General features: G+C 58.3%; 1 protein-coding gene across 1 annotated transcript in view; it reads left to right on the plus strand.

Annotated features, from left to right (window-relative positions):
- Positions 1–13,121, plus strand: part of RAMP1 (receptor activity modifying protein 1) — a 55,422-nt gene that overhangs the window by 6,094 nt on the left and 36,207 nt on the right. Inside the window, exons 2-6 of the mRNA XM_049888862.1 lie at positions 583–644; positions 712–929; positions 1,170–1,354; positions 1,725–2,125; positions 11,107–11,245. Of these exons, the coding sequence (XP_049744819.1) occupies positions 583–644; positions 712–929; positions 1,170–1,354; positions 1,725–2,125; positions 11,107–11,245 (1,005 nt within the window). The remainder of the gene's footprint in view (positions 1–582; positions 645–711; positions 930–1,169; positions 1,355–1,724; positions 2,126–11,106; positions 11,246–13,121) is intronic.

Here is a 13,121-nt window from a genome sequence, read left to right on the forward strand (position 1 = left end):
TCCAAAGTACATGAGATGAAGTCTTGCCATCCTTGCTTCTAAGGAGCATTTTGTTGTACTTCTTCCAAGACAGACTCGTTGGTTTTTTTGGCAGTCTGTGATACGTTTAATAATCTTTGCCAACACCACCGTGGCTGGGGGCAGAGACCATCTCAATGTCAGTTTTGAATTTGTAGTTGTGTCGTCCAGGCCTTGTGAACCTATCTAGATCGTGTCTTTAACGCTCCCGTGTACACAGCCAAGTGGCCTTTTGCTCCCTCTTCAGTGGTTTACCCTAACGTCCTTCAGATGTCAGTGCCCTAAGGGAGGAATGAGTTTCCATACTGCCTGTTAGGGTTCAGAAATGCACATCAATCAGTGTAGCCGGGGCTAAATGTTGTCAGCTCCTGTGTGTCTGGGCTGAAGGGGCAAGTCTGAAAGTGTTTGTCCCACGAGATCACCTTCGCAAAGGGGAACCCGTTCCTACGGGCGAGGAATTACGGGCGAGTCTTACCCAGGCCCCAGGTGCGGACGTGGAGATCAGGAGAGAAGGCCTACAGGGCTCAGCCCCACTCAGCATGGGTCCACTTTGTCTTGTTGTAGACCTGCTGGGGGGCGCGTGAGAAAAGGAGTGGCTGGAGGAGAAACGGCCAGGCGAGGGGGAGGTAGGGCGAGTCCCACAGCAGCAGATGGACAGGGTTCTGAAACCTAGAGTGCACCCCTGCCTCACAGGTGACCGGCGCCACCTGGCGCAGGACCCCGCGTCTACCTTGTTTCTCCAGCCTACCCTCAAGCCATTCCCGAGCGTGCACGAGCTCCCCTGCCGACCCGCCGGTGGAGCGCATGCTGGCGAGGAGCGCGCTCCGGCGCCTGTTCTCCGAGCTGACGGCAGGTGGCAGCTGATCCCGGGTCTCGGCCCCACTGCAGTCCCCTTGGCAGAAGGAAATGCGGTTCGGTCCGCGCCGACTGACCGTACTGCGTGCTGGGCGCTGTGCTGACGGCAGGAGCTGCAGCTGCGGAGCGGGCAAGTGGCCGCTGCTAGGGATGGCGGTTCTTCCCCTCCCAGCGGTGGTGCTTCATCCTGAGCGTGAGCGTAAATGTACCCTAGAAGTAACCTACCAAGGAGCCACCTCCAGGAGAAGGCCCAGCCCAGCTGCCCCAAGCTGAGGCCTCCCCGGTTTGTACCCCAGGTCAGACCTGCGAACCCACTGGCCCCTGTGCTCCCACGGGTCACCCCCAAAAGCCCTTCTCTCCCGCTGTATATAAACGGGACAGACCCTGCCGATTGCTGTCTGCAGGAGCCGAACGCCTGCCCCCCAGACAAGCCTAGCCCTGCCGTTTTCCCACTAGGTAGCTCCCGGTGCTCCGAGCTCAGGTCAGGATCCTGATGAGGCCCCGCAGCCTCCTTCCTGAGCCTCCCTCCCCTCTCACCAAACCTCCTTGCCGCTCTACTCCTCTGACCTCTGGGTCTCCGAGCGCCCGCCTCCCCTCACCGCCTGCCACTCTGCGTCCTGTGGATTGAGGCGTGGGTCCCAGTATGTCCTTGCACGTGTGTCCTCCCCAAGTCCCGGGCTGGTTTTGTTCCATAGGGTCCCCAGGGTGCACCTTGGGGGGGGGGCGGGAGTGGGTACAGGAGGGTGGGCTTGACCATTTGCAAAGCAGACCCGGCAGCTGGAGTGGCCAGAACCGGGGGAGGAGCAGATGGCGCTTGACTGAGATGCCGCCCCTCCCCCCGCCCCCCGGAGCTATCTGGAGACCCTCCACCATTTACAGAGTGTCCATGGTCTCGGCACTGAGCCTCCGGACACGGTGGGCCGCTCCGTTCGCGCGTGCTCACTAGGGTCGCAGCGCCCCTTCTCCAGCGCCCCCGGCCGGCAGGTGCTGCGCGCGGAGCGTCCTCTGCGCGCCCAGCCTCCCTCTCGGCCCCCCGCGCCCAGGACCGCACCCCGCCCGCCCGGCGCCGCCCCTGCAGCCCGCGCCGCGGCGCTCAGCCCTCCCCGCTCGGTCCTCCCCGCTTCGTCCTCCCCTCGCTGCGTCCTCGGCCGGGCGGCAGTGCGGAGTCCTACCCCAGCGAAGCACGAGGCGGCTGCTCCGTGGCGCGCCATGACCCGGGGCCTCCTGTGGCGCGGCCTCTGGCTGCTCCTGGGTGAGTAGGGTCGCGGGGACCCGGCAGAGAAGGGTCCTCCTGCGAACCCGCAGTCCGAGCGCAGGGCAGGGCCCCGCGGCGCCTTGGGGACGTGGGGACAGGGACGGGTCGGGGCGCGCGGGGCGGCGCCTCCCCAGGAGCAAGGGCGGCTTTGGGGCACCAGGGGTGCTGCGCGTCTTCAGGGCTCCCCCCCGAATCTTGTTTGCAGGAGGAAAACGGGGCGCGGGCTCCCTTCCTCCTCAGCTTGGTCTCCGCGGCTCCCCTCAGATCGGGGCTCCCCCAGGCCGCTCTTGTGGGCACCATCTGGAAGCTAACATCTGGCAGCCTAGTTGTTTGGGAGCCAGAATCACTGCAGTCAACCTGGAAATTCGTGCAAACCGAGAATCGAGGCTTTGCCACAGGCGGCGCGGCAGTTAGTTATTTGCTAGAAAACCTCCCCGGCATGTCCTTGGCTGGATCAAGGACAGCCACCCTCTTCTCTGAGACATTTCCACGGTTCTTTTTTTGTTTGTTTTTTATTTGGCATTTCTGAATGATAGAAATTCAAAAGGGGACAGGCACTTAGCACGTAGCATAGCGTGCTGGGCCTTCTGTTTTGAGAGATGGCGGACTGGAACCTTGTGGTGACGCAGAGCTGCCAGACTCAGCGAGACTGAGCAAGGGATTGCCATCTTCTCCCTCCTGCCCCTAATGTTTCCTCCATACCTAAGTCAAGAAACCTCCCCAAACTGCTTTGGCCATTAGAGTCATTTCATGTACTTAGTTATCTTTTGATGAAAACTAAGCAGGTTGCTGAAGTGGGGGACCCAGTGCCCCCCCCAAGCCCCCTGTGGTTTTCTCTGAGATCTGTGGCTCTGGTCCAGAACAGGTGACCGTGGCCCTGGAACTGGTCCTTGTGAGGAGTGTGACCACCCAAATCATTTTTGTAGCTTCCAGAGCAGTTTGTCTCCAGGGAGTATGGCTCAGGCACTGAAAGGAGGTGGGGGCTTAGGACTCCCCCCTCCCCACCCGCCCCGCCCCACCCTGCCAGGAAGAAAAAAGAAAGAAACCTTGCTCCTTCAATTGATTACAACTCATGGCAACCCCACATTACAGGACAGAACTGCTCCCTGGGGTTTTCTTGGCTGTAATCTTTATAGGGCAGATCACCAGGCCTGTCTTCCCCAGAGCCGCTGGGTGGGTTTGAACTGCTGATTTTTGTCACTGGTCAAGTACAAACTATTTGTGTCACCCGGGCTGCCTCAGGACTGCACCAAAACCAACCCAAACCCACTGTGTCGAGCAACCCTATAGGACAGAGTAGGAGTGCTCCGTAGGGTTTCCAAGGACCAGCTGGTGGATTCCAAGTGCCAACCTTTTTTTGGGTAGCAGCTGAACTCTTAACCACTGCCTCCCCAGGGCTCCTAGGGCTGCACAGGACAAATGAAAGTCCTCACTTCCCTATTTGTTGCACTCACCGGAGGTGTCACAGCCACATCAAAACCACTCGAGCTGGCATCATTATTAGCCTCTGATTAAACGGAGCGTAATGTGAAAACTGACGTTGCCCCGTTTAGCGTTCTGGCTGAAATCACATAAAAAGCAAAGTCTTAGAATAATGTTGTTCTCCTCTGTTGCGTTAGGGTCTACTCGGCTTGACCTGAAACTTACTGCTTTAGGTCTCCTAAGAAAAAGCATTTCTCTGTTGGCGTCGCAGAGAGCTAGGCCGAGTAAACTTTTTTTTTTTACATAAATAAATAAATAAACATTAGTTACTAGAGTCCACAAGTTGTGTAAATCAAACACAATGTCATGGTCACATGTAAAGACCTTCCTTGTTTACCGAGGAAGAGATTCCTGTTCTGGTGGGAGGCCAGCATCTGTGGAATCTTATTATTCTGTGAGGTCTGGTTAATGTAGGATCTTGGACGAACAAACACAGCTTTATGAGGTTATCAGTAAATTCATGTCACGGGGGCCCAGCAGTACTTAGGAGAGTTACTAGCACACACTGTTCGTTTCCTCCCCAAGCCATGGCATTGGCCAGGTCTCCTTGGTGATGGAGATTCAGCAGCCCAGAATGCCTATGTGGGATTTCTTCTTTAAAAAGCACGCCGGTCGGTTGGTCTGAGGACTTCACCAATTTCACCATCAAGGCGTTCCGTTTCTTCAGTCTGCTTCCTTTCTGCATCTGTTCTACCTTGGATTTCTTGTACTGTTGAGCTTCACGTGTACTTTTCTGCAGACAAAAAGCTGTTGTCGTTGTTGTCAGGTGCCGTCAGTTCTTACTCACGGCAGCCCCATGTGTGCACAGTGCTCCAAAGGCCGTGACCTTTCGGAAGCAGATTACCAGGCCTGTCCTCCCAGGTGCCTCTGGGTGGGCTCAGGCCACCAACCTTTCTGCTAGTCATGAAACCATTTTTGCCACACCTGCGTTTTGAAGCTTTGTACACGGCTGGCCTCTGAAATGTTTCTCATCATCAGAGAAGAGCGGGGCCTGCAGAGAAACTGGGTTGTGACAGACGCCTGCGTAGGCGCCTCCCGCTTCTGTGAGGCCATCTTCAGGCTGGGCGTGCTGGCGCGGCCTCCGAGAACGGCTCGCTAGGGTCTGCCCTGGGAACGGCCACGTGCCTGCCTTGGCTCTGGGGCTCTTTCCGTCTGGAGGCCTTTCTGCTAACCCTGGAATCCACATTTGGAGGGTTCTTATTTACTAATCAGCTCAGTGTGTGTTTACCCTCTCTGTGTATTTAGCTGCAGGGAGAAGTTTCCGGATTTCTGTCTTCCTTCTAAAGGGCATGCCAGTCAGGGTGCAGACAGTCAGCCCCAGCCAGGGCTGGGGAGAAACTGTGTCCAGACTGGACGTGTGTTAAGCAACTTGTTGTCGTGAGCTACTGTGGCGTCGTTCGGCCCCGACTCATGGTAACCCCACGGTCAACGAAACAAAATGCCACCCTGTCCTGAGCCATCCACATGCTCAGCTGCGGATCGGATTCCTGTGATCCACAGGGTTTTCATTGGCTGATTTTTGGAAGTAGATTGCCAGGCCTTTCTTCCTAGTCTTTCTTGTCTGGACGCTTCAACGAAACCTGTTCAGCATCATAGCGACACACGTGCCTCCACTGGCAGACAGGTGGTAGCTTCGCAGGAGGTGCTCTGGCCGGGAACCAAGCCCAGGTCTCCCACATGGAAAGCAAGGGTTCTCCCACTGAGCCACCTCTGCCCCTTCAGCAACTGAACAATGAGGAGCTGTTTCGGGCAGAAACTTCCCTTAAGGCGCATGGTTACTTGTGTGGAAGCGGTGCCTCATAAGCTGTAAAGTCCAGTTAACGTGCTCGGTCCCCTAAGGCGTCCCCTCCTCCGGGTGTCCTGCCCGTCTCCCTGAGGGTTCCACCCCCTGCGGCGTGGCCAGCTCTTCCTCAGTGGGCCCTGACCCAGGCCTGGCCACCAGGATGGGGCAAGAGCCAGGTTGAACGATTTTATACTGAAGCCCTGGAGAAAATCTGTCTGGTCCCTCCCGGCAAGGCCACACCCTGTGAGCCTCAGGGGCACCTGCTGTGACTCGGAGACAGACAGACAGGCAGACGACCAAGATCTGTTGGCACCTCTTGAGCCCCAGATGGAGCCCGTGGGGAAGGAGTACTCAGTGATGGAGCTGTGTGTCTGTATCTCACAGGGAGGTGCCTGGTGGGTACAGGGGCTCGGTGGACCCCACAGGCTGTGGCTGGGGCTGAGGAGACTGCGGGGAGCCTCCTGAAGGAGCAGATGCTGCCACCGAGACGAGCAGGTGGAGCCGGGGGAGATGTGGGCTGGGGAGGTGGGGCCGCCAGCACCCGCACAGGGTGCCTGTGAGCCCGCTGTCTCTGCACCTCAGTGGCCTCACGGACGGTAAGGTGCTGACAGGACGCTGGCTCTGTCATGTCCCCTGCCACACCAGAGGTACCCTTGGGGCTGTCCCCAGACTGGCTGTCTGCCAGGTCCCCACCTCACCCCACACTTGGAGCCCCTAGAGGGTGTCCTCACTTCTGGGTAGAATGACCTTGGGGCTGGAGAAGTCTCTACAAGACTGGTTTCTCCTCGATGAGGAGGGTTATGTCAACCAGTGGTGGGTGGAGGGCTCCCCCGCATACACAAGACCTTGACCATTTTAACATGGTGACCTTACCGTTGCTCACGGGACAGGCGTTCCTTTCCTGATACGGTTTTATTCTATGTTTTCTTTGACATCACTTAAATCATGCTTAAAACAAGAATTTCAAGCAACTGTGCCACAGGCTGGGCCCACAGAGATGAGGGGTGCCACGGTCACAGCCTCGCCCTCCTTCTTTCCTCATCTGGCCTTGCAGGGTCTCTGCATTTCCCCAGGGATCACTCGCAGCATGGTGTGGGGCCCCCCCCGACCATGTCCCCCACCTCGCCATCACCCTCTGCCCCTGTTCCCTGCCTTCCAGCCCCACAGGCCTGGTGGGGTCAGCCCACAGCCCCCTCCCACCCCCTCCTCCAGGAGCTTTCCCTGGCTACCCCCACTGGCCACCATGGGGACGTGACCCTCCTCTGTGTCCCAGCACACCCCATCAAAGCCTGCATCATACCACGTTAGCATTGCCCCCCTTCATATTCCATGGCCCTCCTTGGGCCCCCACCCCCACCAGGGTCAGCCCACTCTGCAGGTCCCTCCTGCCAGCAGAGGAGTCAGCTGAGGGTGTGCTGGAAACCCAGTGGGCAGGGAAGCTGAATGAGCCAGCCGTGGGCCAGCCACTCATGGAGGCTGGGCTGCTGGAGGTTAGGACGTCAACATAGCTTTTGGGGGCCATTGTCCAGCCCATAACAGGGTGCCATGATCTAACCTGTGGCATTCAGAGCGTCCCCTGGGTGTGGCACAAAGCATGGCAGGGCCGGCGTGGAGCAGAGAGGCCAGGTGAGGGCAGGTGGGGGAGCAACAGAGAAGAGAGCCCCAGAGACCCTTGAGGTGAGAATGATGGCACCGTTGGAGTAGATGTAAAACCAAAACCAGACCCCAGCCACTCTCCCCCACAGGGTTCGGGGTCAGGCCCCTGGGTGTCCAGAGAATCTCTCAGGTCATCTAACACTGGAGATCCCACAGGGACAAGTAGCTTGAGGCTCGAGTCCCTGGAAACCAGTGCCCTCAGCCGACTGGGCCAGGGAGGTTCCCATCCACAGATCAAGAAACAGCCCGAGAGGTGAGGAGACCTGCCCAAGCCCTGGGAGGCTGGGGAGTGTGGGGGGCACCCGAGCAGACCCCCTCTCCCGGGAATGCAGGCCGCATGGGCTGCTCCTCCCAGACTCAGCTGGGCCTCGCTTGGCAGCACCAGGGAGGTTCTATTTTTAGCCTCAGCCTCACTCTGGAGCAGGAGACAAGTAGGCTCCCTGGCAACCGTTCTCCTGCCACCCACTCCGTGCGTTGACGGAGCATCACGGGGTCTGCAGCTCTCTCTCTTTGCAAACATAAAACAAGGCCCAGCAGGACCGCCCCAGCCAGACGTGCTGGCCCAGGCATAACAACTGCGCAGTCTGTGAGCCAAGTGTGAGGCTTAGCAGGTCACCAAAGAGCTGAGGTCGCAGACTGCCCGTGGGGAGCCTTGCGGACACCCCCTTTCTCGCATACTTGCTTGAGGGTCCTTACTGTGAAGAGAGGGAGCAGTCTCTCTGAGCCCCCCAGCACTGGATTTCTCACCCCTGCCTGGCAAGACGGCAGGTGGTGTCCCAGTACACATGCCCGGGCAGGAATTCACCCCCAAGCCTTCGCAAGGGCTCTGGGACCACCTGAGCTAGGAAGGAGCAGACTCATCCATGCAGAAGCAGGACCCACGTGGCCCCAGTTGGCTCGCTTAAACACTTTTGGCAACTTTACTCAGTTTTAAACCGGTCACGTCGCCCTACTTCCAGTAAAGAGACAGCATCAGGCTTGTTTTCAGAAAAGTGCAGCTTTTCTTCTCCTGTGCCTGAAACACGGAGCGGTCACAGGCTTGCCCGAGCTTCCCCAGGTCTCCGCCCGTCATTCCGCACTCCAGAATTCTTCAGGCCTCGTGCTGCTGGCTGCCCCTCTGCCGGTCAACTTATATGGTTACGTGAGCTGTGTTTGGGTTTTTGTTTTTAATTAAACACAGATTTACCTTTATTGCCATGACACGTGCCTGTTCGCTGTGACCACCAGGTCAGCGGTGCAGCCTGGGTTCTGTCATCTGGTGCGTCCGTTAGTTCTCCCACAAGGTCACACGTTCAAGTGGAATCTACAGGCCTCGGAGTCCTCACATAAATCCTCCATGAGAATGAGGCACAGGGACAGGCCCGGGCGGGGGCTCCCTCCTGCAGGTGTCACCTCGCTCCTTCCTCTTACCCCAGGATGTCAGAGGAGGCCCCAAAGTCCCGCCAAAACCTAGGTTCCCTCTGACGAAAGCGCCCCCTGGTCCAAGGTCCCTCGCCCTGCCAGAAGGGTGTGAGCATGGCCTGGGCAGTAAAGGGTTTAATTGTTCCCACCTATCCCCTCTCAAAGAGCCTCCGTTGCCTCAGGGGTCTGCTCAACCTACTGTTCAAAGCGCTGGCCTCCCCCACATTCATAGCCTGGTCGGCCCACTCAGCCCCCTCACCTAGGACCTCACAGGGACATGGGCAGAGTGCACCTGCTGGGGCGACCCCTGCTCCAGCTTCCTGCTCCGGCCCCCTCCCAGAGGCCATGGGCTCCCTGCTGTCAGTCTGCACTTCAGTTTGCTTGACTCAGCCAGTCGGCCTCTGTTACCTGTAACCAAGATCTGTTCTCCCCGAGACAGCATGATTGCTCTTGGTGAACCAGTCACCACCTCTGCCCTGTCCGGGGCTTCATTGTCTCCCTTTCCACACTCCGTTCTAATGCCCAGCTGTGGACCAGGGTCAGTGCCCTGGTCTGTGGCCTGTGGAATCCACCCATCCACCTACCCATCCACCTACCCATCTACCCACCCTTCCATCCAGCCAGCCAGCCAGCCAGCCACCTACCCATTCATCCATCTACCCATCCGCCTACGCTTCCATCCATCCATCCAACCATCCATCCACCCACCCACCCATCCACTCACCCACTCATCCATCTATCTATCTGTCTTAGTCACCTAGTGCTGCTATGACAGAAATACCACAAGTGGATGGCTTTAACAAAGAGAAATTTATTCCCTCACAGTCTAGTAGGCTACAAGTCCAAATTCAAGAAATCAGCTCCAGGGGAAGGCTTTCTCTCTCTGTTGGCTCCAGAGGAAGGTCCTTGTCATCAATTTTCCCCTGGTGGAGGAGCTTCTCAGGCACAAGGACCCCGGTCCAAATGATGTGCTCTGCTCCTGGTGCTGCTTTCTTGGGGGTATGAGGTCCCCAACTCTCTACTCACTTCTCTTTCCTTGTATCTCTTGTAAGATAAAAGGTGGTGCAAGCCACACCCCAGGGAAACTCCCTTTACATTGGATCAGGGATGTGACCTTAGTAGGAGTGTTACAATCCCACCCTAATCCTCTTTAACGTAAAAATACAATCACAAAATGGAGGAAACCATACAATACTGTGAATCATGGCCTAACCAGGTTGACACATATTTTGGGGGGACAGAATTCAATCCATGACACTCTCCACCCACCAACCTACCCACCCATCCATCCACCCACCCACCCACCCATCCATCCGTCACCCACTCACTCATCTATCTATCTATCTATCTATCTATCTATCTATCTATCTATCTATCTATCATCTATCTATCTATCCATCTGTCTATCCATCTATCTATCTCTATCCATGCAGCCAGCCATCCAGCCTCCACCCACCCAGCCATCCCGGTTCCTTCCAGAAACTTGGAGGGGCAGTGCTGGCAATGTGAGGCTGGGGGTGCCCTGTGGACAAAGGATGCCCAACATAGCAGTGGTGGGGGTGAGGAGAGTGAGGGGGGAAGCAGATGGGTGAACAGCCCCCTCCCCTGCCACCCCACAAAGAGAGTGAGAAAGTGACATGCAGCTGAGGAAGAGGCATCCTGGGGGTGGGGGAGGGGGAGCAAATGAAAAGCTTTCCCACCCCCGGAGCTAATCATGGGCTTTGGGGGAACAAAGGGATTTGTGATGTGGTGCAATGCGCTGCTTGAGAAATCATGCTTAATCTCCTGGGGTGTAGAACATATTCTACCTAACAGGAAGCTAGTTTATACCTTGTAATATTCGGACAGGCATGTGAGCCTCCACCAGCCCCGAGCCCTGGGCTCTGCCAGGCTGGATAGGCCTGCTCGGGCTAGCGGTCCCGAGGAGGGGGGCCATCAGGGAGCCCCAGAAACCCCTCATGCTGTCCCTAGGGACAGGACTACGCCTCTCCTCTCTTAGGGAGAGCCTGGTGGCATGGTGGTCTTGGAGGGTCGGAGCCGCTGGGGTTCGATCCCAGGGAGCAGTTTCTCTCGCTGCCTCGGTCCAGTCTGGGTGGGGTTGTCAGGAGGACTTACGTCAGGGGTCGTGAGGGTTAAACGTGCATGTGGGCTCTGGGGACAAGTGGCAGTTTCTCCCTGTAAGTGGGGGTGTCCCCTAGCGCTGCCCTGACCTTTGCCCTGCACGGAGCATGTGGGGGTGCTGTGGGACCCTTGCTGCCTGCAGGGGGCGGGGGGAGGGTGCTGGAGCCAAAGATCCTCTCAGCGATTGCTCAGGAGACCCACCGCTTCCCAGGGTGGGTGGGTGGACTTGGCTGTGGGCAGAGGGCCGGGAATGGGCATGGATGTTGGGAGGGGCCGGCATGGTCACTGAGTGGGGCAGTGGTAGAGCAGTTCTGCTGGGGGAAGTCTCGTGGGTGGGTGTGACCTCTGGGGGAGGGGCCCCTGGAGGGGCGGGTGGACAGGACTGTTGGGATGGGCTGTCAATGGGCTTGGCCGTAGGGGGCCTTGGTGGGCGTGGTGATTGGGGGGCTGTGGATGGACATGGCCTCTGGGGCCAGGGGCGGGGCTGTGGGTGGACTGCAGGCTTGACTGCCCCTGGCCATCCTTGTCCCCACAGTGCATTTCCTCGTGGTGACCACCGCCTGCCAGCAGTCCCACTACCGGCCCGTCATCCAGGAGCTGTGCCTCAAGCGATTCCAGGTGAACATGGAGGCCCTGGGGAAGACCCTCTGGTGCGACTGGGACAAGACCATAACGTGAGTCCTGGGTCCCTGATTCTGCAGCGCCCCACCCCATGTGTGTCAGCATTGGGCGGGACTCAGCCCCTGCTGGGCCTGGGGTGACAGGCGGGTGGGAAGAGTGAGGGACAGGAGACCTGGGGGTGACAGGCGGGTGGGAATAATGTGGGGGAGAAGACCACCCAGGTGGAGGGTGAAGCCTTGCAGGGGGGCTCCCGGGAACAGGGGCACGGGTCCAGTCCGAGAGGCCTGAAGGTGTTGGGGGGTAACCAGGAGCACCGTCTAGTGCTGGGGGGCCTCGGGGGCCAATGCTCTGTGGAGGGAGCCCCTGTCTTCAGGGATGTCCCTGCTGGTTCCCTCCATCCCGTCACCCCCCCCTACCTTCCCGCTGGAGGAATTATGGGGACAGCTGTCACCAGGAGGGGGGTTCAGGCTGTGTACTGAACACAGCATTCCCTGAGACTCTTTCCTGTGCCCCTTTGTCTTCCTGTCTCCACCCATGGGCTGACTCCGGGGTCCCGGGACTCTCCCCACCCGGAGCAGGCCCCTCTGACCTTGGGAGCAGATGCCTGACCCAGTGAGCAGGGGTCAGAACTTGGTGTCTCCACAATCCATACCCTCGTCTTTGTTTCCACTTTGGAGTGGGCTGGGGGCGTCCTGGGGGCCTCAGTGAGGTGGTGGCGGGGGGAGGGCAGTGAGGGGAAGAAAAACACCCAGAAAAAGCAGGCATGAGAGCCTGGCATTCGGATTCACCGCAGCGGCCAAGCGGGGTCAGAGGAGCCTGGAGGGTTTACGGCCGGTAGTAGAGTCATACGAGCATCCATGTGTGGGGTGATAATCTCACACTGGACCGGCACACGAGGGGTGGGTGTATCGGAAGGGCGCCTCCCTCTGGTGGTGGGCTGTCGGGGGAGAGGGCTGAATGGGGAGGGAAGGCTGTCTGCGACTGGGCCTCCCAGGAGGAACGTCTCTGAGGTAATGGGCAGAGGGCACATGTATGTGGCTTTGGTGTCTGGGGCCCGGGCTCCTGGGAATTCAGGCTTAAGTGTCCGGGGTGGAGCAAACACAACGCGAATGCCCAGCTCCCTGTCTGGCACTGCCGTGGAAAGAATTGCCTTATGTCCTCAAGAGCGGAGGCTGTGACGCCCCCTCTGAGCCCATGCAGGCTTCTCCCTGTCTGGCTGGGTGCCCCCTGTGGCCAGCCCTGACCCAGTCCTTCCTCTGGGGGCAGCAGTGCACAGGAAGCCTCCTCCAGGAAGCCACCAGCCGTAAGCTCCTCCCACCTGACTGCTTGCTGCCTGAAGGCAGAGCCCTCTCGCTTATCTTGGGGGCTCCATCGTGCTTACCAGAGAATTTGTGCTCAGTGCATAATTGTGGAAGTGAATCTCTACCTTGGGAGCCTAAAATAAAAAAGGTATGGGATATAGGCAGGTGTGCGGTACTAGGATTTAAAATAACAAACTGCTCTCTGCTCATGTTCAGGTGTGCAGAGTTGTGGCATCCAAGGTGAAGTGGCCAAAGCTGAGGCCTGGGCTCCAGGGCCAGCCCTGCTAGGTCAGGTCACCATGGAGCTCAGCTATGGGCCATGGGGTTCCTGGGCCTGGTGGTCAAAGCTTTGGGTTTGAGGATGGTTTTGAAGAGATGTTTCTGGCTCCATCCTTGGGGGTTCTTTCTGCAGGCCGTCCCACCACACACATATCTGTGAAAGGTCAGCCCAGCCCAGAGTCACAGGGTGCTCTGGGGGCTCTGGGCATATTCATCAGTCAGGGAGATGGCAGGTCCGCCCTGGAAAGCCCTTGACTCAGCACGTGGGACAGGTGGTATCCACCTGGGGGCCAACCAGGAAAGCTCTCCTGCTCCCTACTGCCCGGCCAGGAAGGTGAGGCTGGTGTCA

The sequence above is a fragment of the Elephas maximus genome, chromosome 6 (assembly GCF_024166365.1).
Source record: "Elephas maximus indicus isolate mEleMax1 chromosome 6, mEleMax1 primary haplotype, whole genome shotgun sequence".
NCBI lineage: Eukaryota > Metazoa > Chordata > Mammalia > Proboscidea > Elephantidae > Elephas > Elephas maximus.